The sequence below is a fragment of the Otolemur garnettii genome, unplaced genomic scaffold (genome assembly GCF_000181295.1).
Source record: "Otolemur garnettii isolate 467f Iridium unplaced genomic scaffold, OtoGar3 scaffold00042, whole genome shotgun sequence".
In the NCBI taxonomy this organism is placed as follows: domain Eukaryota; kingdom Metazoa; phylum Chordata; class Mammalia; order Primates; family Galagidae; genus Otolemur; species Otolemur garnettii.
In genome coordinates, this window is record NW_003852437.1 from 9227131 (window position 1) to 9253228 (window position 26098).

The following is a 26098-nucleotide window of genomic DNA, read 5'->3' on the forward strand; positions in this document are numbered from 1 at the left end:
CCACAACGCCCGGCTATTTTTTGGTTGCAGGCGTCATTGTTGTTTGGCGGGTCTGGGCTGGGGATTCGAACCCACCACCTTAGGTGTACGTGGCTGGTGCCTTAGCCGGTTGAGCTATATGCGCCGAGCCTGTCTGTCACTTCTTATCTGTCTTAGGCATTTCAAATTACACCAGTACACTTTCCCCTTACGGAAACAATTTTGGTGATACTATTTTTCTATCCAGACAAATTTTACTTTTTGGACACTATTTTTTACTGTATGAATAGTTATGTGATTTTTTAAAATGCAGTTTTATTTTTGTGAATCACAACAAATTAAAAATAGCACTTAACTAAAGAGATAGCAATTGACTATTTTTTATTTATTTAAAGGTAAGTCAAGTTATGGTAAATAGTGAAACATTGTATTTGATTTTGTAGGGGGGCACATTCAAAATCTCCAACAAAGGATGGTGCTTGTAGCTCAGTGGATAGGGTGCTAGCCACATGCATCTAGGCTGGTGGGTTCAAAACCAGCTTGGACCAGCTAAAACAACAATGGCAACAACAACAAAAAAATAGCCAGGCATTATGGTGCGTGCCTATAGTCCCAGTTACTTGGGAGGCTGAGGCAACAGAATTGCTTAAGCCCAAGAGTTTGAGGTTGCTGTGAGCTGTGATGTCACAGCACTCTACCCAGGGTGACAGGTTGAGACTCTGTCTCAAAAAAAAAAATCCAACAAAATGTCCAGTGGTTTTCAAGAGTTATAATTACTATGCATCTTTGTTTTGTTGTCTTTTTTAAAGAGTTGCCTAGCTTTCACCTTTTTTTTATTTTAAGACTCTGACTTTGTCGCCCTTGGTAGAGTGCTATGGCATCACAGCTCATAGCAATCTCAAACTCTTGGGCTCAAGCAATTTTCTTGTCTCAGCCTCCCAAGTACCTGGGACTATAGGCACCTGCCACAGTGCCCAGCTATTTTTAGAGACAGTATCTCGCTCTGGCTCAGGTTGGTCTCAAATTCACAAGCTCAGGCAGTCCACCCACCTTTGTGTCCCAGAGTGTTAAAATTACAGGCATGAGCCACTGGACCCAGCTCTTCACCTCTTTCTAAGTTATTTCATTCATTAAGATGATGCATTTTAGTATTTTAATTGTGTGTACCTTCATGACAGTGATGTCAACTAGAAACATGCTTTTGTACTGTAACTTAAGTTAACTCTTGCCACAAATACATAAATTGTCTTAAAGTAGGACACATAACTTGGGATTTTTCAAGAGCAAATGGCTTAAAAATTGTGCCATTGTGTTGGTAAAGTGCTAACTATGAATGTCTTTTTTAAAAAACTGTCTCATTAGTGGACTTCTTGTCTTACAGAGCAAAGGCACAACACCTCTTGCTCCACCACCTAAACCTGTTCGAAGAAGATTAAAATCAGAAGATGAATTAAGGCCAGAAGTTGATGAACATACTCAAAAGACAGGTGTCTTAGCTGCTGTTCTTGCATCACAACCTTCTATTCCTAGGTAATCAAAACTATTCGTAAGTACACTAAATTGCCAGGAAGAAAAAGCATAATAATAAAAAATACCAAACTGAAAGAAATTATGGTCAGTTCTTTAGTTGAGCAGAGGTTCTTAGCTGCTGCTTGAAAGCTTTCTCATTTATGAGTAGGTAGATTGTTTCTACTTTTTCACCTTTATTATGGAAGTTCAATTTCAATTCCTTTTTTACACCTAGAGCAGATGTTTTTAAAGTTGTTAAGAGTAAAACTAAAGTTCTAATTATGGTTTATCTAAACTAGGAGTTGTCAGACTAAGGCTCCTGGGCCAAATTCAGCCTATGGCCTGTTTTAGTTATGACTTCTACTTTTTTGTAAAAAGGAGAAGAACGAAAAGAGAAATAAAAATTAGAATATGTAACAGAAACTGTATGACCCACAAAACCTAAAATATGTACTATCTGGTCATTTAGAGAAAAAATTGGCCAGTGCCTGCTCTAGACTATTTAACTGAAACTCAGGTGACCTACAAAAGAACAGTAATAGCAATGCCGTTGAAACAGAGCAAGTAGGATTGGGTTGTGTTGATGAGGAAAAAGATGCTGCCTCTGCTCTCATGTTTAGAAGTTAATCAGGGAAAAATGGAGAAAATGTAAAGATAGGAAATGAAGGTTGTGTTCTTTTGTCTTCTTCATATCTCAGATCTATTGGGAAAGATAAGAAGGCTATTCAGGCATCCATTAGACGCAATAAAGAAACCAATACAGTTTTGGCCAGATTGAATAGTGAATTGCAACAGCAATTAAAGGTAATGTACTTTCTGAATCTTTACTTGTGAAGTTCCATAGGCTAAGGGCACCTCAGAGTTGAAGGGGAACTTGGAAGTGATCCAGTGATTCTTACGTGCATATGAAACTTTCCATGTAGCAAGAGAAATGTTTACCTAAAATGTTTCATGAGCCTTTCAGTCTTTTAGTGCTAAAAGGAATGCTTTATGCTCAATTTTGGTATACACTGCTTTGTCCTACATATAAATAAAGCATCACTATTCCTGTAATGTTCCTTATCTTTTTTTATTTTTTTTTTTGAGACGGAGCCTCAAGCTATCCCCTTGGGTAGAGTGCTGTGGCATCACAGCTCACAGCAACCTCCAACTCGTGGGCTCAAGCGAGTCTCCTGCCTCAGCCTCCCAAGTAGCTGGGACTGCAGGCACCCGCCACAACGCCGGGCCATTTTTTGGTTGCAGCCATCATTGTTGTTTTGGCGGGCCCGGGCTGGGGATTCAAACCCACCACCTTAGGTGTATGTGGCTGGCGCCTTAGCCGATTGAGCCACAGGCGCCGAGCCAATGTTCCTTATCTTAAAGAAGCATAAAGATAAGAAATATTGCAATTTCAGGTACCTCCAAGATCACATAGATGACTCTCTACTACTCTTTAATTTCTAAGTGATTTGACTGTGGTTTGTCCTTTTATCAAAGACAACTCAGATTCTATTGAAAGGACTTAAATAGATGGAAAGAGGAGGAGGAGTGGGGGCAACTTAGATCATGTTGCATGTGGGAAAAGAAGAGACAAATGATGCTGATGTGTTGTGTGTACCGTTGTCATCATACTTGAGAGGAATGAAGTTGTTTTCCTGTTAACTATGATTTCTTTGAATCCCTATCGAAAAAATTACTCCTAGAATCACTTATGGTTCGTCAACATTCTTAAGCATTTATGTCTTAGAAACCAGTGCTTCTTAAACCTTAATGTATATACAGGTAATCTGAGTTCATGTTAAAATGCAGATTTTGATTTAGTGGGTCTAAGGTGCGCCCTGAGTAGCCTGCATTTTAAGAAGCTTCCAGGTGATGGAGGTGCTGGGTGGAAGATTATTGGCCCTGCTGCTTTGAATATAGCAAGGTTGTAAGCCATACAAATGAAAAGAATCTGTGGAAATGAAAAATTAATGCAGAGTTGGTTCATATCCCTCATCCAGCATTTATCACACTGTCCTGGAATTATTATCTATGACACTGCTAATTCATTTAGGGTAAATCAAAACCATTTTTGTTTAGGAAGACCATAGACTATATCATCCAAACCAAGGCACTTTTGAGAGAAAAGAAAAAGGGTTGTATTAATATGGGATTATATAATACAGTAATAAAATTGTGCACACAAATTTTATGTCCACCCTGTATTTAGGCCAAGATGTTAGTTGTAAACTGGGACTGTTCTAGATAAACTTACGGCCATCTTGTCTCTTTTTCTAAAACTCAGCATGTCTGTTGAATTAATTACATTATTTCTGTATAACTATTCGATCAAAAGAGAAGACATTTATAGTTGTAGGATTATGAATTTAGCCCATTGTGAAGGAAGAATGCAAAACATAAGGACAAGCTTGTCTAGTGCCATACCTTGAATATGAAAATGTTGTTCATGTATGTTTTTCTGAAGAACTAAAGAAAAACATTAAAACAAATACACAGGAGCTATTTTATATCTGCTTGTTTATATTTTTCATTTATTTATATCTTTTGAGACAGTCTTGCTCTGTTGCCCAGGCCAGGGTGCAGTGGTGCACAATCATAGCTCACTTGCAGCCTCAAACTCTTGAGCTCAAGTGATCCTCCTGCCTCAGCCTCTCAAGTAGCTGGGACTACAGGCATGTACCACCATGCCCAGCTATTGGAGCTATTTTAAACATCATTTTTCTCATTACTCTGAGAACAGAAAATAGGAAGTAAGTTAGGAAGAGGTAATTCTGGTTAAAATAGGAAGTGGTAATTCTGGTTAAAACAAGTTTATGGGCTCAGCACCTGTGGCTCAAGCGGCTAAGGCATCAGCCACATACACCTAAGGTGGCGGGTTTAAATCCAGCCCAGGCCCACCAAATGACAAGGACGGCTGCAACCAAAAAATAGCCAGGCGTTGTGGTGGGTGCCTGTAGTCCCAGCTACTTGGGAGGCTGAGGCAGGAGACTCACTTGAGCCCAGGAGTTTGAGGTTGCTGTGAGCTGTGATGCCAGAGCACTCTACCCAGGGGGATAGCTTGAGGCTCTGTCTCAAAAAAAAAAAAAAAAAAGTTTATGACAGAGAAAAAGAAAAAAGAGGAAAGTAAATAGGTTAGAAATTTGATGAAAAGTAAATAGGTTAGAAAAGTCTGAAAAGACTGCCCAGAATCAACAGTGGTTAAAAATTATGAATGCAAAACTAATTTATCCTTTGGGAAGCCAGAACTCAAAAATGAGCTCCAGGAGTTAATATAACTAGATGTCATCACCAGGGGAAAGAATCTATGTTAACAGTTTATCTACGGTTAATTCAGGGGCAAGCTTATGCACAATTCATGCATTAATACCCATCGTTGCAAATGTTGCTTTTCTAATAATTAGAGAAAAATATTTTAGTACCTGAATTGCTGTAATAAGAAAAAGATTTAAGTTACTAGGATCATATTTCAACATTATAAATAAGAAATCTAAAGTAAACTATACTTTTAGAAACAGAAATAGCTTTCCCTTAGTCTTCTTGACAAATTTAAATGGTTTTCTTGAAGTGGAGCTGTTCTTAGATGTATCTTCATTTTTATATACTTTTGCAACACAACTTGGTTTTTGCATCTTTTTCAGGATGTTCTTGAGGAGAGAATTTCCCTGGAAGTTCAACTGGAACAACTTCGACCATTCTCTCACCTATAAGCCAATGCCGTTAACTGTGAACACAACCATTTTTAAGTGATTTTGGGTTTAAAGCCAGTTTGGAGACCCAAACATTCAGCTGACTGCTTAATTCAACATTAAATTTTATGATTCTGTTTTGCCCCTATATGTTCACCATTGTATTTAAGTATCTTTTATTTTTTAATTTCAACAATAAAAGGGTCAGGATGACTTTTTCTGGAGGGTATAGTGTGTTTGTTGCATCGGGAGTACATAATATTGGTCAATTAAATTTATATGGCCAAAACCACACACTGATTTGATTTACAGAATGGGCATCTCATTTACATCTCAAGCCACAGACTAAGAAATCTTTGCAAAAAGGAAACATAGTCTATTTGTCCTCTTTTTAGGTTTAATATTTTTACATAAAGCATCTATATTTGTTCTGTAAATGTCTTTAAAATGAGTTTCCTATTTAGTTTTTGGTTTTAAAGAACTATATTGGATAAGGCTGTTTTCACTGTAAGCTAATTTACTAGGAAAGTCTGCCTCTGCCGTAATCAGTATTGTTTAGGAGTCACTTGGTACTTTGAGATCTCTTTTACATGGCAACTTGTGACAAATAATAAAACTTGTCAGATTTTATATTTTCTTTGTGAATATTTAATCAACTTTCTCAGTGACTTAGAATTATTTTGTGAGAGATTTTAATTCAGCAGCAATCATGTAAACTTACAAGTAGCTAAGAAGATAGGGCTTTCTTAATTGTTCCTCACGGTTAAGGGAAAGTATGAGTCTCCTACATGAGTACTGTCCACTTGGGAAATCACCACTTCTGCATGATTTGTGCACTTAACTCTGCATTAACTCTCTTAATCTACAGAGATTCTTTTCAAGTAACATGTTTAAAAACTTCTAAGGATATCACTATTCACAGAATAAATGAAAATTTCTTACAGTTTCTAATTTATCTTCAGCTTTCTTGTCACTTTTTTTTTTGTCCAGACAGACAAATTTTTTCCTATTAACTGAGAGTTTGCAGTGTGCCCTCCTCAAGATAATATACCATTTCAGAATTTGTTTTACATGACATACACATTTTGATCGTGTTTGTAAATTTGTATTCATTGCTGACCAACAGCATATATTCCTGTGAAGATTTATTCTGTCTACAGGATCGTAGATGTTAAACTGCATGGATATCTCTTAGCAGAATCATAAGTGTGATTTTACGCTGATGAAACACGGTACTTTAACTTTTGCACATTTTTAAAACATTTAGATGTTTAAGAATTAAGAATTTGTATTTTAAAATATTATTTTGAATTTTAAAAAAGTAAGATTAGAAGGAATTTGTATTTTCACTGCTGAAAGAAGAAAATAATTTAAGTAGCCTGGGTTCACAGTCTTAGATTGAACCAGTCAATTTTGTTACCTTAAATGAGAATATGAAGCAGAAAGGAAATAGCAGCCTAAGTAAGGCTTTCAGTACTGATAGAACTTTTGCACATATCAGCTGAAATGTCCAAGTGGCTGACTATGGCTTCAGCTTGTTAAATAACCAAATAAAGCTTTTAAAAGCCTAGGAATCTACTCAGCCCCTATTTTGCTATTTCTTTATTTTAAACAGAGCTGTCTTTTTAAAATTAAATTATTACTCAGCCAGTTTTGATAGGTTTCCATTTATTTTTGTTCTTTAAACATTGTTTTTTTCAGTTGCTTTCTAATTTAACAATCTCACAAATATTTTTAGCACTGCTTTTTTGGAAGATGTAAGAATTTATTTTTGCTAACACCCCCCCCAAAAAAACCCACTTAAAATTACAAAAAACTTTTAGTACTTTGTAGTGGTCTATGTTAAGAATATACAGGGTGGGCATAAGGTTTGTGTGTAATTTAAAATAGTTTAACATAGTAAGTTGCACACGAACTCTATATCCTGTATAGTGCCATTTGTGTTTCTTACACTTTTTTATGTCACCCTGGGTAGAGTTCTGTGACAGCTCACGGCAACCTCCAACTCTTAGGCTTAAGCAATTCTCTTGCCTCAGCTTCCCAAGTAGCTGGGACTAAAGGCAGGCACCCACCACAATGCCTGCTGTTTCTTTGTTGTTGTTGTCATTGGTGTTCGGCAGGCCCAGGCCAGGTTCGAACGTGCCAGCCGTGGTGGATGTAGCCGGCACCTAACCGCCAAGCTGTGGGCACCAAGCCCTTACACATATTTTTAATTAATAATTATTTTATTATCATTAAAGATGACTGGTAAATAATTAACAATACTTTTCTAGACTGATCATTTAAGAAAAAACAATATTCTGCTTTTATTTTTATTAGATTATAAAACAAAACTTTATACAATATGCTTGCTCTGTATTAGGTTTCATTACATAAGTCACATCAGTCTAATTATTACCCATGAGATAAAACTGCCAAAAGAACTGGTTTAAAATTTTGGACTCAGATTGTTTTTAACAATGCATTCTACATAAGTGAGCATAGATGATAAAGTTTTAAAGTTGGAAGGAGCTTATAGGCTGTCCTAGTTCATCTACTCATCATCCATGACCAATAATTCCTTACTGGATGTTCTGGAACACGGAAAATTGGCACCCCTGATGTTTTCTTTAAGTTCAGTCTCACTTCTCCATACTGCTTTTGATTGCATTTTGGAGTACTGACAACCATAGGAACTTATCATCCTCTGCCTCTGTTGCACAAATCCATTCATGTTTTGGACCTTGAAGAATAAATGCATTCTTGACATCTGTAAAAGCATTTGGGGTACACTAATTAATCTGGGCAGGTAACAATCAAAAGAAGTAAATATTTTAAAATTCAAAAGTTAAGTAATATTTAAGAATTCTTAAAGTTTAAAAAGATTTAAAACATACAAATGCAATATCAAATATAATGTCTTAAAATCACTGAATAAATAACTGAAATACTGCTTTTATATTTATTGTAATTACCAGTTATTTTATTTAAAGACTAAATGATAGGTGATGTAATATTCTTTAATTCCTTGTTTCAGCTACTCCAGAGGAACTGGAATCAATAACAGTCTTTACTGATAGTATTTTGGGTAGAGATGCTGAGAACTAGACAACATCCATGAGAGATGTTCAGTGGCAGAATTAAGCAGTACCTGGCTGAATACCCACTATCTATTAGGTTACCTAGCAGTGTTCTGACAGAAACGCAAAGCTGATAGTCATGGTGAGTGGCACTTAAGGAGACATGTTCTGTACACTAACCACATTCAGTGGTTATAGGTAAACTAACTCGTTTCACTTGAGTTTGTCTTCTGGGTGGAAATTCCATACTTACTTCCACACTTGAAACTCATTTTTCTTGGGCTCAGACTGATGCCACTGGAAACAGCCCTTTTATTTAAGTTGCATAAGATGATAACTAAAAGTAGGTATAATACTTTGAATAGAATTTTTTATGACAAACGTTACTTCTGTTGCAGTTACTATGAATGAAATGTTTAAGTTACTAAGCAGTCTTTGGAAATTGATTATTTTTTTAAAAACCTCCCAACTTAAATGCAAACTTAAGGAAACAAAGATACAGTCAAATCTATAATAATCACTTAGACCTAAAAGAATGAAAAAGTAATAGATAAATATCTAAAATATGCTTTAAAACTACAGTATCTTTAGGCAATACAGAATAGTGGTTAGGAGCTCCAGCTTTCAAGTCAGACTTCTTCAAAGAACTCATGATAATGTGGGGTCTCGCCTCCCTTTGTGATTTTTGAAAGCTGCTTTCCTAATCCTTAGGGTGCATGTCTGACAATGCCAGTACTCCTATATTTGCTATTTCAGAGGCAAGTAGAAGTTTGCATTATTAAATGAAATTCTAATATTTGAGAATTACTTGCAAACTGGTAAATGAAAATTCTAATCCTTTTCCTACTTTTTTGTTAGTTAATGAGCTTTATGTAATATAACTGTAGTATTTGTCTCTTAGAAGGAAAAGAATACATACACTTGGAATCTGGAATATCTTCTACAAATATCCTATGAAGGGTCATTGAAGCAATGAACTGGTAGGTGGTTTTTGAAGTCCTTTCAAATGGAGTCAGAGATGTGTCCCGACTAGAAATGAGCAGTGCATCATTGAAGAGGAAAAGACTGAGGTCACGGATGTGTTCATAGCGCCTGGGTTAAAATGAAGAAGAGACGGTTTTAATAACATAGGTACATGCTACATAGTTAAATATTTTGAAACTGATTAGCTGGCTCAGTGCCAGTAGCCAGCCACATACACTGAGGGTGGCAGGTTCGAACATGGCCCAGGCCAGCTAAACAACAATGACCACCGCAACAAAAAATAGCTGGGCGTTGAGGCAGACGCCTGTAGTCCCAGCTACTCAGGAGGCTGAGGCAAGAGAATCATTTAGCCTACGAGTTGGAGGTCACTGTGAGGTGTGATGCCATGGCACTGTACCAAGGGTGACATAGTGAGACTCTGTCTCAAAAAAAAAAAAAGAAAGAAACTGATTAGCCACTAGGCAAGGCTTTACCCCACAACAGACCTTTTGAGTAGCTTGTTGCAGTTCTCAGTATAATATTCCTCCTGATGTGATTAGTGCCTTCTCTGTCTTAGTCCAGTACTGTGGGTCCTTAAGGTTTCCGGCGGAGTGATTTGAGCTTGTGCATTGGACAAGTATTTCATAACCAATGTGGGAAAAATAGACATTGAACTTTACCTTCTTTATGAAATGAATTACATTATAGCTGTGGTGTTAAACTTTTGTTGAGTTTGGTGTTTTTGAGTTTGTTGAGTTTGGTGTATTGGGGCAATCTGAAGAAAACATTTTTGTTTTGTTTCATCTTTAAGGCCTCTGCTCGCACTCAGAGCCATCTCTAAGAATGGTTTTTTCCTTGAGCCAAAGGTTAGAGTGGAGAAAAAAAGCACAAGAATTAATGTGACACGAGATGTCTTAAATAGAAAAAAGTAGGAGTGCGGGAAGCATTAAACTGTTAGGTAGAAGTAAATATAACAGTATTCACTTTTGATTGGAAAGACATTGACAGGTAACTTAATATACTTAATCAGTATGAAAGGTAAAAATCAAATAGTTCTTTATTTTCACTGAAATTGCTACTGTGGTCAGCTGTAGGCATATTTGTCACGGGGCAAAATTTTATAGTTTTAGCCTCCTATCTGCTATTTTTTCTGCTGTTCTATTGCTGGAACCTGGTCACTGTGTCTGGCCAGTCTCACTGGACTCAGTGTAGGTTATCGTGAGTACTCCAGCAGACTAGGGGATACATAGGAAGGAGCTGAGGGGACCCAGTCCCACTGTCACCCTCAAATGGCTAAGTGAAGAAAGCTAAATATTTTAATAGAAGATAATTTTTTTTTCTCTTAGAAGCATCAAGAAGTTCTCAGTTACTCTAAAGAAGAGTATTTGTGCTTGTTTAGGGCAATCTGTTATTTTTTAATCTTCACCATTTTTGTTTATTTTTAAGTTGTTAGTGTAGAACATAAAGCATTACCAAATGTTTAAGTGACAATAGCCCGCTTTCTTGGCTTTCTTTTTTCTTTTAGATTTACATAATTTTTTATTTTTTAAGAGAATCTCACTTTGTTGCTCTTGGTAGAGTGCTGTGGCATCACAGCTCACAGCAACCTCCAGCTCTTGGGCTTAGGCGATTCTCTTACCTCAGTCTCCCGAATAGTTGGGACTACAGACATCCACCACAATGCCTGGCTACATTTTTGTTGCAGTTTGGCCGAGGCTGGGTTTGAACCCATAACCCTCGGTATATGGGGCCGGTGCCCTACTCATTAAGCCACAGGTGTCTTGGCTTTTCTTTAGTGTTCTCTCTTTTCCCTCTGCTTTTCCACTTTGCTTAGCTCACTCCTGTCCTCACTCAGTTCACCCAGGTTCTCGACCTGGCATACATCCTTTCACTTCTGGTACTTGCTCAGGTAGTCGCATGCATGTACACCTGTCGCTTTACAGGATGCTGTCACTTTACAGAAACACAGAGCCCCACTTTTTCCCTCCTTACCTCCCCTGGCAATGGCAGTCTCTTCGTGCTGCCTGGTGTAACTTTGATTTGTTCTTTTAAATGGCTAAGTAGTACTTTTAGATCTCTCCAAAAATTTTCATCCATATATACAAAACACCAGAAGCTTTTTAAGAAATTTAATAGTTTGTCTAAATATGCAAAAGCAAATACACTTATCCCTCAGCATCCATGGAGATTTGGTCCCAGGACTTCCTTTGGATACCCAAGGATGCTCAAGTCTCTAATATAAAATGGTGTAGAATTTGCATATAACCTGTGCACAACCTCCCATATACTTTAAATCATGTCTAGATTACTTATAATACTTAATACAGTATAAATGCTATATAAATAGTTATACTGTATTGGTTTTTTTATTTATATTTTTATTGGTACATGTTAATTTTTTTTTAATGTTCTTGATCCTTGGTTGTCTGAATCCAGGTATGTAGAGCCCACAGATATGGAAGCCCAACTGTGATTTCACCTTAAATGTCGATGGACTAGAGCAGCTGAAGTTGATTCTACTAGTGTTGCAGAAAACTGCCTCTGCTCACACTCAGAGCCATCTCCAAGAATGGTTTTTTCCTTGAACTTGGATAGAGTTTATTTATTTATAGATAGGTTCAATGGCTCACAGCCACACAGCTCTCAGCTGTGTAATGGAACACAGCTACTGTAACATAAATTCTTAACTCCATTAGAGAAGTGTTTTTGTTAAATACAACAACAAGCTCAAAAAACACAGGCACAAAGCACCCAACTTTCATAAACATCTAAAACTTTAAAAGAAGTTTTGAGGACAGAAACGTTGGGATGGACAGACAACAGCAGGCCTTCAGCTCAACCATATGCTGACCTGAGCCAAAACTGTTCATCACCTGTACCTGGACATCCACATTCTGGTGGATCACAGTGGTTTCTCAGGGTCCCAGGAGAAGAGTCAATTCTGAACCAGAGTCTGGTGTCCCTGAGAAGTCTGGGTACCCTTTCCCCAATGTATAGTTACACAGGTAAATGACTGTGGGTCCCTCTAGGAAAAGCTGAGGTGAAAGATTAGAGTGGCCTCTTTGGCAGTGAAATAAGTTCTTCCTTCAGGGAACTCTGGGTCTGGGAACTGGAGGGCACTATTTGGTGATCAAAGCCAGGTGGCCAATCACAAGCCCTAGAGAGAGCTCCATTTCTGTGCCTTTGGCCAGACCCCATCAAGGAAAATTAGTGTTTCTGAAAAGACAATAATACAATTAAGTTTCAAAGTATGTAATGTATTATAAAAGGTTAACATACCCAAAACTCTAGTCTCTGTCCATAAACAAATGTCCTCTGTATTTGCTGGCTGTTAGAATGACTTTATCACTTCATCTCCTAAAGTTTTTCATTTAGAATGCAAACAACTCATTCTGTGTCCTAGCTCTTGTTTACTAATTATGTGTTTAGTATAGCTGCTATGTTGGTGAGTTTATTATGAGAAAGGCTTGGTTCATCTTTCCAACTGCCAGTCTAATTGGTGGGAACAGCACTGCCCCTGCGCTGAGGCCTGGCTCTGAATTCCAGACTAGCACTAACTAGTTCTGTGACTTTAGGCAACTCACAGATTCCTGTCCCACCTGCCCCACCAAACAATTAGAATATGTCAAATGAGAGCAGTTAAAACATGATAAACCGTTAGGCCTTACACTCAGATGAGTCAGCACCAAGTTACAAATATAAGCAGAATATATTTCCTCTAAGTAAAAATTCCTGATAGAAATCACAGGAATGGCATTTCTTGGGTTTTATGTGACGTTCTAAAATGACAGAAAATATTGATACCATTGAAAATATTGATAACATTTGGAATAGGAGCCTGTTAGCACTTATATAACTTATATAACTTCAAATATTAATGTGAAATTACATTTGTATTTGTTGTCAAATGGAATCACTGAGAATGTACTATTTACCTAAAAGGAAGAAGCCAAGACAAAATCAATAAGAGATTATTTGGGCCTAGCATAAGAACTGCAACGCAGAAGCATAATTGTAGTTGCCCTGACTATACACTCACTAGCAGCAGTTACAAGTGGATTTCTAAGAAAAAGAGCTATAATCTCAGCACTTTATGTGGTTGAGGAAGGGGGATCACTTGAGGCCAAGAGTTTGAGACCAGCTGTGGTAACAGTGAGGCCCTTTCTCTATAAAACATTTTTAAAATAGCTGGCTTGACCGGGTGTGGTGGCTCACCCCTATAATCCTAGCACTTGGAGGCTGAGGTGGGTGGATTACCCTGAGCTCAGAGGTTCAAGACTAGCCTGAGCCAGTGTGAGACCCTGTCTCTACCAAAAAGAAAAAAAAAAAAAAAAGCCAGGTGTTGTGGCAGGTCCCTGTAGTCCCACCTACTTGGGAGGCTGAGGCAAGAGAATCACTTAAGCCCAAGAATTGGCAGTTACTGTGAGCTGTGATGCCACAGTAATCTACCAAGGGCCACAAAGTGAGACTCTGTCTAAATAAATAAGGAAAAGAAAAACAAATTACAAATAACTGGCTTAGTGCCCGTAGCTCAGTAGTTAGGACACCAGCCACATGCACTGGGCCTGGCGGGATCGAACCCTTCTGGGACCTGCTAAACAATAAAAAATAGCCACGTGTTGTGGGGGGTGCCTGTAGTCCCAGCTACTTGGGAGGCTGAGGCAAGAGAAATCACTTAAGCTTAAGAGTTGGAGGTTGCTGTGAGCTCTGAAGCCACAGTACTCTACCGGCAACATAGTGAGACTCTGTCTAAAATAATAAAATAAAAGTAGCTGAATACACTGGCATGTGCCTGTGGTCCCAGCTACTTGAGAGGCCAGGTTTTGGGGATAGTTCCTGGGTTGTTCACCAAGAATTTGCATATAAATACAAGCTCATGATTAGTTATACGTTGTTCTTCATATCACAGATTCCAGGAGCTTGAAAATCGTGGGTAAGGCAGCTACTCAGGAACAAAACACCTTTAGGCAGGTGCCCCCAAGCACAGGTGCAAGGTTGGGGTGCACCCATGGGATGCTTCCGGGCTGACTGAAGCTCCACACTTGCTGTCTTTTTCTGGACCTGGTAAGTTTGGCACGTATCACACAGCTCAGACTCCTCTGAGCCATTTTTCTTTCCTTAGCACCTATTAAACATAAATCTACCTCATAACGAGTGCAAAATAATTTTGTATTATCCTCAAAGTCCTCAGTTATTCAGATACTGAACATAGAAGTCTAAATTTTTTGAACTGAGATGTCCAGCTCCCACTCAACATGTAGAGCTTGGAAGCTGTCAACACCATCCTCAGAACAAAAAAGCTGAGAAATTCAAAATCAACAACTTTTCTCAGATCTGTCAGAGAATTGAGGTCACAAGCTAAACTCCTTTCCCCCAGTCTGGAGAGAAAGACACAGAATCACAGTTTATCAGAAACAAAAACTTACTGTTGGAGCCAGCATGGAAGAGAAGTACAGGGTAATTGACGACTTGCTGGAGATCGGGTGTGGACTGGTTTAAGCAGTTAGGACCTCTGGGGCCCCCACAGTGCTGTGTTTTACCTCCAGGAGCCCAGTCGTTAGGTGAAGAGCTGAGAAAATCTCCTGATTCTTTCCAGTAAGGGGGTTGGGGATTGGCATTTTGAAATATGCCCAGAAACTTCTGTTCTCCTTAACAAAAAAAGCCCTCAAGGGAAACTTTTACCCGAACTTAACCAACTTAGGCTTTCCCAGAGGCTAAGAGAAGGGCGATGATAACTCCAGCCATCGCTAGCCTTGAGAAGCACTAAGGAAGATCACAGCTCAGAAGCAACAGGTTCACTAAAAGGCTGAAAACTGATAACAGAATGTTTCCCCTCCCCTCACATCTATACTACGAAAACAGTGAGTTACTATGTAATGTGTGGAATTATAGCAGGAAGAAGTACACAGCTCAGACACCAAGAGATTGCTAGGGAAGCCTAAAGACCATAAGGAAGACAAAAGCAAGGACATGAGAGAAAACTAGCTTCTGACACCAAGCTACAGCAAGCAGTGAATAAAACATAAGAGCTAATGTGATCCAGACCTCCAAACTTAACCTGCCTTCTAGTTGATCGTAAAACGCCCACTGGCAAGTCAGACCACACATAACCAGCTTCCTCGTGGATAACATCTCTTAACTGTGAGTCACTATAGTAACAGGTGCTTAAGGTTGATTTTCAGGAACTAGGGAGTAGCTCTTGTCTAGTTCAGTCCTGTTGAGACCACTGATCCTTCAACTGGGTCTGCACGGGTGCCAGAAGAGTGGCCTCTTGACATTAAAGCCAAAAAAACTCTACCTCCAGATCATGCTCATGCTGCCCTTTTCTGCATTTGCATCCTGTGTAGAGACATGTAGCTCGATTATACTTGAGTAGAAACCCTGATTACCTCACCTTTATCAGCCATTCACATTTTTTTTTTGAGATAGTCACTCTGAGTAGAGTGCTGTAGAGTCACAGCTCACAGCAACCTCAAACTCTTGGGCTTAAGCGATTCTCTTGCCTCAGTCTCCTAAGTAGCTGAGACTATAGGTGCCCGCCACAACACTCGGCTATTTTTTGGTTGTAGTTGTCATTTGGCATGCAGGGGCTGGATTTGAACACGCCAGCTCCGGTATATGTGCCTGGCACCCTAGCTGCTGAGCTACAGGCATCGAGCCAGCCATTCACTTTCCTCCCACACTTTAGATGACCTCAATTTTCACCTCATAAGACCCCCCAAGCCCTATTTTGAGGAGCTGTATTTGAGATTTGTTCTCCTGTCTTCTCACAGAGTGGCCTTGTGAATAAAATCTTTTCTCACCTGTAAAGCCCATTGCCACAGTAATTGGCTTGCTGTGTGCAGGCAGAACAAATGTGGTTGCTAACATAAACACTGACTCCTAGTCAGATGAATATAAAACCTAATGGTTAAGGCCTTTTAGCTTTATAACTTTTATGTAGTATCTAATACATTATGTCTGGCTTTCAACAAAAAGTTACAGTATAGTAAGAGTCAAAAAATCCAGACTGAAAAGACAGAGCAAGGATATGGAAGAGAGTTTGGAATCATCGGATTAGGAATTTAAAATAACCATGATTAGTGTATCATGGGCTGTAATGGAAAAAGCGGACAACTTGCAAGAACAGATGGGTAATATAAGCAGAGAGAAACCCTAAGAAGTAAAAGGAAATACTAGAAATGGAAAATACCCTAATAGAAATGAAGGATGCCTTGCCCATCAACAGACTCCACACAGCGAAAGGAAGAATGAGCAAGCTTGAAGGTATAGCGATAAAACTCCCCAAATGGGGCTCAGCGCCTGTGGCTCAAGTGGCTAAGGCGCCAGCCACATACACCTAAGGTGGTGGGTTTGAATCCAGCTCGGCCCGCCAAACAACAATGGCTGCAACCAAAAAAAATAGCCAGGCGTTGTGGCGGGTGCCTATGGTCCCAGCTACTTGGGAGGCAGAGGCAGGAGACTCGCTTGAGCCCAGGAGTTGGAGGTTGCTGTGAGCTGTGATGCCACGGTACTCTACCCAGGGGGACAGCTTGAGGCTCTATCTCAAAGAAAAAAAAAACAACTCCCCAAACAGAAGAGCAGAGAGAAAAAGGACCAGGTGGAGGGGTGAGGGTAACCAGACTATTCAAGCAATGGTGACAGTTAGAAAAAGCAAATATACATGTAATGGGAATACCAGAAGAAGGAGACAAAGATAGGAACAGCAGAAATATTTGAATTAATAGTGGCCGAAATTTTTTCAAAATTACAGAGATGGATTTGAGGACTTCTTCCCATCTCCTTGCATGGCACCTGCAATATTAAACTCTTTCTCTGCTGTAACCCTGGCTATCTCAGGGTATTGTCTTCCTCTTGAGCAGTAGGCAGTGAATCTGGTAAGGCTGTGAAAGATGGGGTCCTGCCTGGGATAGCCCCAGTGGGCACTTGCCCATAATTCTGCAGCCTTTAGCCAGTGGGGGAGACTTGGAAACATGCCCTAGTGCTGCTCAGTTTTCTTTGACTTAAAGCCATCTCTGATGCCATCCCTGCTGGTGGGATGTTGTGGACCCAAGGTAGCTGGATCTATTTATAATGGAGAAGCAGTTTCTGGAACTTGAAGATGTCCTGAGTATTCAAAGCACACACAGTGCCCCACTTCCTTCTCCCAATCCTTGGCCCCTCTGGAGGCACTGAGGCTTCTTCATGGGTCTTGACTGGCTTTCCCTATGTTATAGGAAGAGTCTTGGTTTATTATCCCCAACTGGACAGAGAATAGGGAAATTTTGGTTTTATTTACTTTAGAAGGCCTTTTGCTTAGATGCGTATTTATGTGACTCCTTTCCCTCCCAGAAATAGTGTTTTCTCTTGTTATTCTTTCTGTATTGTTCATAAAAGGTCCCATTCGTAAGAGTCTTTTGTTGTCTCAACTTTTGTTGCTACCTTAGCTGATTTCTAGAAGAATGAGGGAATCTTTAAAGTGATGTCTGGAGTCACTTTAAAATAAGTACACATTTAAAAATGTAAAGGCTAGGGCGGCACCTGTGGCTCACTGAGTAGAGTGCCAGCCCCATATACCGCAGGTGGCAGGTTCAAATCTGGCCCTGGCCAAACTGCAACAAAAAAATAACTGAGTATTGTGGTGGGCACCTGTAGTCCCAGCTACTTGGGAGGCTGAGGCAAGAGAATCGCCTAAGCCCAGGAGTTGGAGGTTGCTGTGACCTGTGTGACGCCACAGCACTGTACCAAGGGCGATAAAGTGAGACTCTGTCTCTAAAAAAAAAAAATGTAAATGCTAAAAATGGATCCTTTAAATTAAACCCTCCTCAATTTAAAAAATATATATTAGAGATCTCTTACTCTAAACAATTGCCTTATTTGCATTTATGAAAAAACACAATTAAAAGCTACTTGGGTGGCTGAGGCAGGAGGATTACTTAAGCCCAGGAGTTTGAGGCTGCAGTAAGCTATGATGACACCACTGCACTCTACTCAGGGCAACAGAGTAAGACTCTGTCTTGACAATAGCAACAACAAAATTCTTTATGAAAGCTAAAAAAAAAAAAAATGACAGCAGACCACAGCTTCAGGAAGCTCAGAGACCACTAAGCAATACATATACCAAAAAATCTACACTGAGGCATAGTGCATTAAAACTACAGAAAATCAAAGTCAGAGAAAATCTTAGAAGAATCCAGAAGACAAAGAAACCCTCACTTACCTATAAAGGAACTAGGATTAGAATTACATCGGGCTTCTCTTATAAACCATGCAAGCAAGAAGAGAGTGGAATGAAATAAAGTGGGGAAAGAAAAAAACACACCAGCCAAATTTCCTTTCAAACATGAAAGAGCAATAAGGAATTTATCAGACAAAAAATTAGAAAATGTATTGCCAGTACACCTCAGGAGAACATTGAGAAATGTTAAAAGAAGTTCTGCAGAGAGAAAAAAAAAGATACAGAAACTCAAACTGGCATAAAAAAAAAAAAGGAAGGCGCTCAAAAAGGAACACATGAAATTAAAGTGAAGGAATGTCCAAAATCTGGGACGACCCCTGGCAGGTTTCCTACCATACCAGTGTGTCTGAAATTGCTGGCTTAGTAGCTAGTTTCCTTCAACCATTTCACCTCTTTGTTATTAACCAAAACAAACAAACCCGAAGAAAACGAAAATGCCTTGACCTTGGGAAAAGTAACACAGTTGTGTGATTTGGTTTTCATCTATGATCCCGTCCCTGTGAGGATGGAGGTGAGGGGACTGATTTCTTCTACCTGCGCTACTTCCCTGTGCCTTTGGGAAACATTTGCTGAAATATTCCTTGAAATATCAAGTCAACTTTTATTACCTTTATTAGAGTTGGACAAATTAAAGGAGTTCATTCCCCCTCCTTTTGGCTGATATTTGTTGAGTCATCATCATCTTTGCCATTAATACTGAAAACATAGCTTGACAAGTATTTTTTAAAGCAAAGATCGGCCAACTATGGCCAACCACCCATTTTTATAAATAAAGTTTTATTGGAATGCTGCCATGCTTGTTCATTTATGTATTGTACTGTTTATGAGTAGTGTACTATTTGTTATGTATTGTTTGTTTACATAACTGCTTTTGTGCTCCAAGAGTTAAGTAGTTGTTACAGAGATCATGTGGCTGGCAAAAGCTAAAATATTTACTATCTCAGAATCTTTAGAGAAAAGTTTGCCCATCCTTGTTCTAAAGGAGAAAAATATGCTAATTTATGGAAATTGGCATCTTTTCTTCTTACACCACTCTAAACATTGTGCAAACTAGATATCATGAGGTCATTTTTAATACCGAACATACAAACTATCTGAGTATAGGCTCAGCGCCTATAGCTGAGCAGCTAGGATGCTGGCCACATACACCAGAGCTAACAGGTTTGAATCCAGCCCAGGCCTGCCAAACAACAATGACAACTACAACCAAAAACTAGCTGTGCGTTGTGGTGGGCACCTGTAGTCCCAGCGACTTGGGAGGCTGAGGCAAGAGAATGGAGGATTTGGAGATTGCTGTGAGCTGTGACACTACAGCACTCTACCCAGGGCGACCTAGTGAGACTCTGTCTCAAAAAAAAAAAAGAACTATATGAGTAAAATAATAAATTGGTCCTCTGTTTCTTACAGTTGAGCAGATCCTTGGTATGAAATTATCACTTGGATCTTACCTAAATGTGACCAACCTTCAGAATTCCTGTTTCTGGAGTTTGTAGTCCCAACAGGGACAATTTATTTTCTTTCATTCTTACCCAGTAGCTGCCTGGAGCACGATGATAAAGTACCTTAAACTATCTCAGAGGAGTCTGTGTGAACTTTTCACTTCCATGCAAAGATTTATCAGAAACAGAGGATGTTAGACATGGCGCTGAATGCCAGGAATACAGCTCAGTAAGAGAGTCACCTTTTGGTAAGGACTGCACAGCCTTTTGAGCAGTTAATTGTTGTTTACCTTAAAGAGAAACTTATTTCCTCATCACAGCAGTGAAGTTGGGCTACTTCTTGGATCCTTATCAGATATCTTTTAGCTTCTGACAGAACCTGTAAAATGAAAAACAAAATTAAAAGAATATGTAAAATTTTAAAAATAAAATTGGAATATCAAATGGTTAGCACTTCCATATTCTGGAATATCAAATGGTTCTGTAGCAGTGAAATTCTTCCTTTTTATTTATTTATTTTTTTTTTTTTTAAGACAGAGCTTCAAGCTATTCCCCTGGGTAGAGTGCCATGGCTCTCTCATCACAGCTCACAGCAACCTCCAACTCCTGGGCTCAAGCGAGTCTCCTGCCTCTGCCTCCCAAGTAGCTGGAACCACAGGCACCCACCACAACGCCTGGCTATTCTTTGGTTGCAACCATCGTTGTTTGGCGGGCCTAGGCTGGATTCAAACCCGCCACCTTAGGTGTATGTGGCTGGCGCCTTAGCCACTTGAGCCACAGGCGCCAAGCCTTTTTCTTTCTTTCTTTTTTTTTTTTAATTGTTGGGGATTCATTGAGGGTACAAGAAACCAGGTTACACTGATTGCATTTGTTAGGTAAAGTCCCTCTTACAATCGTGTCTTGCCCCCCAAAGGTGTAGCACACACCAAGACCCCACCCCCTCGTTCCTTCCATCTCTCTGCTCTTCCTTTCCTCCACCCCTCCCTCTTTCTTTCTCTCTCTGCTCTCCCCTTCCACCACCCCCACCGTGTCATTAATTGTCATTAATTGTCCTCATATTAAAATTGAGTACATAGGATTCATGCTTCTCCATTCTTGTGATGCTTTACTAAGAATCATATGTTCCACTTCCCTCCAGGTTAATACAAAGGCTGTAAAGTCTCCATTTTTTAAATGACTGAATAGTATTCCGTGGTATACATATACCACAGCTTATTAATCCATTCCTGGGTTGGTGGGCATTTAGGCTGTTTCCACATTTTGACGATTATAAATTAAGTTTTAATAAACAGTCTAGTGCAAGTGTCCTTATGATAAAATGATGTTTTCTTTCTGGGTAGATGCCCAGTAATGGTATTGCAGGATCAAATGGGAGATCTAGCTTGCGTTCTCATTGAGGGTTCTTATACTTCCTTCCAAAAAGGTTGTATTAGTTTGCAGTCCCACCAGCAGTGTAAAGGTGTTCTCTTCTCTCCATGTCCACGCCAGCATCTGCAGTTTTGAGATTTTGTATGTGGGCCATTCTCGGTAGGGTTAGATGGTATCTCAGGGTGATTTTGATTTGCATTTCTCTAATAATTAGGGATGATGAGCATTTTTTCATATGTTAGCCATTTGTCTATCTTCTTTAGAGAAGGTTCTATTCATGTCTCTTGCCCATTGATATAAGGGATTGTTGGGTTTTTTTCTTGTGGATTGAGTTCTTTATAGATCCTAGTTATCAAGCTTTTGTTTGATACAAAATATGCAAACATCCTTTCCCATTGTGTAAGTTGTCTATTTGCTTTGCTTCTTATCTCCTTGGCTGTACGGAAGCTTTTCAGTTTAATTAAGTCCCATTTGTTTATTTTTGTTGTTGTTGCAATAGCCATAGCAGTCTTCTTCATGAAGTCTTTCCCCAGGCCAATATCTTCCAGTGTTTTTCCTACGCTTTCTTTGAGGATTTTTATTATTTCATGCCTTAAATTTAAGTCCTTTCTCCAACTTGAATTAATTTTTGTGAGTGGAGAAAGGTGTGGGTCCAGTTTCAGTCTTTTACATGTGGCTATCCAGTTCTCCCAGCACCATTTATTGAATAGGGAGTCTTTCCCCCAAGGTATGTTCTTGTTTGGTTTATGGAAGATTAGGTGGTTGGAAGATGTTAGCTTCATTTCCTGGTTTTCTATTTGATTCCAAATGTCTATGTCTCTATTTTTGTGCCAGTACTGTGCTGTCTTGACCCACCACCCTTGCTATATGGGGACAGCACCCTACCCACTGAGCCACAAGTGCTACCCTTCTCTGTCAATTTTAAAGCTTAGCTTAGCAGGATATAGAATTCTGGGCTGGAAATTGTTTTGTTTAAGTAGATTGAAAGTATATGAACATTGTCTTCTTGCTTGAAAAGTTTCATTAGAGAAGTCTGCAGTCACCCTGATGGATTTGCCCCTGTAGGTCAACTGGCACTTACTCCTGGCAGCTTGAAGAATCTTTTCTTTTATCTTGACTTTGGACAGGTTCATCACAATGTGTCTTGGAGAAGCTTGGTTAGAGTTGAGGCAACCTGGGGTCCAATCTTTGTCAGAATCTTTGGTGATATTTGGGAAATTTTCAATTATAATATTCTCTAGTATGGCTTTCATTCCCTTGGGGCATTCTTCTTTCCCTTCTGGGATACCTAGAAGTCATATGTTTGAATACTTCATAAAGTCCCATAATTCTGTCAGTGAATATTCTGCTTTCTCTCTCTTCTTTTCTGCTTCTTTAACTATCCGAGTTATCTCAAGAGCTTTGTCCTCTACCTCTGAGATTCTTTCTTCTGCATGGTCTACTCTAATATTGATACTTCGTATTGCATCTTTAAGTTCCCTAATTGACTGCTTCAGTTCCTTTAACTATGCTATATCCTTTCTAAATTCTTCATATCATTCATCTCTTATTTGATTCTGTTTTAGATTTCCTTTTGGTTATTTTCCACTTTATCTGCAGTTTCCTTCATTGTTTCCATCATTCCTTCATTGTTTTCATCATCTGTATTCTAAATTCCCTTTCTATCATTTCTAACATTTCTTTAGAGGTGGAATCCTCTGCAGTAGCTACTTCATGGTCCCTTGGGGAAGAGTTGCTCTAGACTGGTTTTTCATGTTACCAGTATTTTTCTGCTGATTCTTCCTCATAAGTGTTTTCTTTTATCTGTTTCCTTGCCCTAACTTTCCTTTCACTTCCTATTGCTCTTTAAGTTACCGTGCCTCTGGACTAGGGTTTCAATGAGTCCTTTTTGTACAGGACCAGAAGGATGACAAGATTGAAGAGAAAGAAGGGAAAAAAGAAAAGAAAAAAGAGAAAGGAGAGGGGGTGAGTAAAATGGAATATTGACAAAAAGAAGACAGGCACAGAAAGAGGGAGACAAGAGCAATACAGGTGTACAGTAGAGTACTGTGACCCAACCTTAACCTTAAAAACCTTCCAGGTTGGGTTCCAGGTTGGGTGGTGCCGGGTTGGGTGGTTCTGTTGAGGTCAGCAGCTCTTTGCTAGCCTATTTGGACACAATACCCCACCTCTACCAAGTAGAGAGGGAAGAAAAATGCTATAAATTAAACCAAAACAAGCAAACAGAAAACTTTACGGGATAAAATTAGGGTAAAAACCAAATAATAGGGGTAGAAACACTAGCAAAAATGAAGTTCTAATTGTTAAAGAAGGCAACAATGGAAAATTATATTTAAACTAGAAAAATGAAGAAAGAAAAGAAAGAAAGAAAATGTAGAGGGAAAATGTTGAAATTAAAAAAACAAAAACAGGGTGGCGCCTATGGCTCAAAGGAGTAGGGCACCGGCTCCATATGCTGGAGGTGGTGGGTTCAAACCCAGCCCTGGCCAAGAACTGCAAAAACAAAAACCAAAGCAGTATATATATCTTGCTGAATATGGTCAGGGCAACAGGTGATCTGGGGTATGAGATGTTAATCACAATGCTGGTATGGTTGTACGAGATGGAGACTGGAGGCCTCTGCGGATTTCCCAAACCTTGCAGGGTGGAGAGCCTAACTTTCTCCTCAGCCTGCTTAAAAGGCACTTTAAACTGCTAACCTTGGCTAAGCAGAAGCTTTCCCAGAAAAGCACTTGTTGCTGGGATCACTCCTGAAGTGGCTGTCCACTTAACCCAGTGTGCCAAAACCTGTCTCACTCTATGCCCCTGAGGGACAAGGCTGTTAGGTGTCTCAGTCCCCACCTTTAGGCTGCTCAGTCACCAGATTACTTGCCCAAGTTCTCCTGCCCAGTCCTTGCTCAGTGACCCTAAGGGTAGAGCTTGCCGGGGCAGTTCTCCCACAACGTCTCCACACTGCCCACAGCCGAACACTATTAGCTCTGTCCAACTCAGCAGCTCAGTCTGGGGCCCTAGACAATGCTTAAAATCCTCTGGACTCTTGCCCAAGTTCTCCCAAGGTAGTTCAACTGAGTGCCAAGTCCAAAAAAACAAAACAGCTCACAGGTAAGGCCTTTCCAGTTTGTAATCTCACTGCTGCTGTACTTATAGCTACCAGCAGGATTAGATGGAACAAACACACACAAACACTTGCCAGTTGTGCACTGCTTCTGTCCTCCTCGTGGGGTCCAGAAGTCTCTCACTGACTTCTTGTGTCCCCAAAGGGATGTTTCTCCAGCCAGAGATGCCTGGAGTCTTCTCTCCCCAGTCCCACCGTGCCCAGTTGCAAAGAAGCTGTTACTCGGCCACCATCTTGCTCCTCCCCCCAGTAGTGCAATTTTTTCACTACTACAGAACCATTTGATATTCCAGAATATGGAAATGTTAACTAAAACTCAGTTCAAGTATGAAAAAATGTATGTTTTCATTGTTTATAAATAAGCTTTCCTTAGAAAGACTACAGTATTGATAAATGCAACTGTATTTGAGGATGTTGTCGATTTTTTTAAATTACTAAAATTTTTATTTTATTTTTACTTGGTTTTTTAATTCAACACAATTCCTATATTGAGTTCCTACTGTGTGCCAGGCACTAGAAGACACATAAATTGAGGCTCACACATGATGGAGCTCCTAATTTTGTGAATAATGGCTTGCAATAAAATGTAACATGTTCAGAATACAAAGTTTTTAGGAAGGAGCAACTCACAGCTGAAGATACTAGGAAAAACTTGGCAAAGAAGATAATTGAATTAGAGTTTTAAAAGACAAATAGGAGATTATCCAGTGGAATACGAAAGGAAGGAAGAATCTGTGCAAAACACAGCTGCATCAAGAGGGGCTGCCATTCTTAGAGATGAGCCTATGATGATAGGGAAAGCTGTAGGAGAGAAGGCGGGTGGGCGAGGCGACACTGCATAGGTAACAGCTAACAGAGAACTTGTGAAACTTTTTCAGATATCTTTAGTGTGCAGAATCAGGTACTGCTACACGCAGGGAGACAGAAAACAAAGAGGACACATAGCCCTGGTCTCAAAGCGAGTCATAACTACAGGAATACCAATAAAGGAGCAAAGACAGCAAAAAAATTGGGGGGTAAGTACAAGCCCTCCTTGTGCTTCTTCTTACAGAGCACCCTTAGAGGTAACAAGGGTTCGGGATTGGAGACCTTGACAGTATTTGACACCCAGTGGGGACGCCAGAAATGTTAGCTGCATCGGATCTGTATGTCCTTTTGCCAATGGCTGGAGGATACGTTCATAAGCATGAAATATAGCAAGTGTCAGAATACGTACGGGGCACCCCCTGATGATTCTCTGCACATCCAGCAGCTGATCCTTCATACTGATGTTTTGCTTCATCTAGGAGAAAAGTGATTTTCGGAAAACTAAAACTGTGACATTTTTATTTATAAAAGAAATAGATACACCAGCTACTTGGGAAGCTGAGGCAAGAGAATCGCTTAAGCCCAGGAGTTTGAGGTTGCTGTGAGCTGTGACGCCACAGCATTCTACCAAGGGTGACATAGACTGTCTCCAAAAAAAAAAAAAAGAAAAAGAAATAGATGCAAAATATTCTATGGCACTTGACACAGAGCTTAGAATTTCATGTTATAGTAAAAAAATTCAGTTTTCTGTACCTAATGTTTTCTTTTTTTTTTTTTTTTCCACCAACCTCATAGCAATCTCAAACTCTTGGACTTAAGCACTTCTCTTGCCTCAGCCTCCTGAGTAGCTGGCACTACAGGTACCTGCCAGAACACCCAGCTAATTCTGTCGTTGTTGTTGTCATTGTTTAGCATGTCCAGGTGGGGTTCAAACCCATCAGTCCCAGTGTATGTGGCCAACACTGTAACCACTGGAC

The 26098-nt window shown here is 39.6% G+C and overlaps 2 protein-coding genes across 8 annotated transcripts in view; one reads left to right on the forward strand and one right to left on the reverse strand.

Moving 5' to 3' along the window:
• The window catches only part of REPS1 (RALBP1 associated Eps domain containing 1), a 79283-nt gene extending 73909 nt beyond the window's left edge, over positions 1-5374 (forward strand). For 5 of the 6 annotated variants that reach the window (XM_003790282.3, XM_012805461.2, XM_023513512.1 and 2 more), the window contains 3 exons: positions 1361-1509; positions 2187-2292; positions 5106-5372. In XM_003790282.3, coding sequence (XP_003790330.2) covers positions 1361-1509; positions 2187-2292; positions 5106-5174 — 324 coding nt within the window. In that variant the 3' untranslated portion in view covers positions 5175-5372. Of the gene's footprint in view, positions 1-1360; positions 1510-2186; positions 2293-5105 lie in introns of all 6 variants that reach the window. The other variant, XM_012805462.2, reaches the window with a different exon arrangement.
• A 2353-nt stretch (positions 5375-7727) lies between these two features.
• ECT2L (epithelial cell transforming 2 like) overlaps positions 7728-26098 on the reverse strand; it is a 77482-nt gene continuing 59111 nt past the window's right edge. For both annotated transcript variants that reach the window (XM_003790285.2, XM_023513525.1), the window contains 4 exons: positions 25531-25596; positions 20122-20210; positions 9132-9304; positions 7728-7902 (listed from right to left, as the gene is read on the reverse strand). In XM_003790285.2, coding sequence (XP_003790333.1) covers positions 7775-7902; positions 9132-9304; positions 20122-20210; positions 25531-25596 — 456 coding nt within the window. In that variant the 3' untranslated portion in view covers positions 7728-7774. The remainder of the gene's footprint in view (positions 7903-9131; positions 9305-20121; positions 20211-25530; positions 25597-26098) is intronic.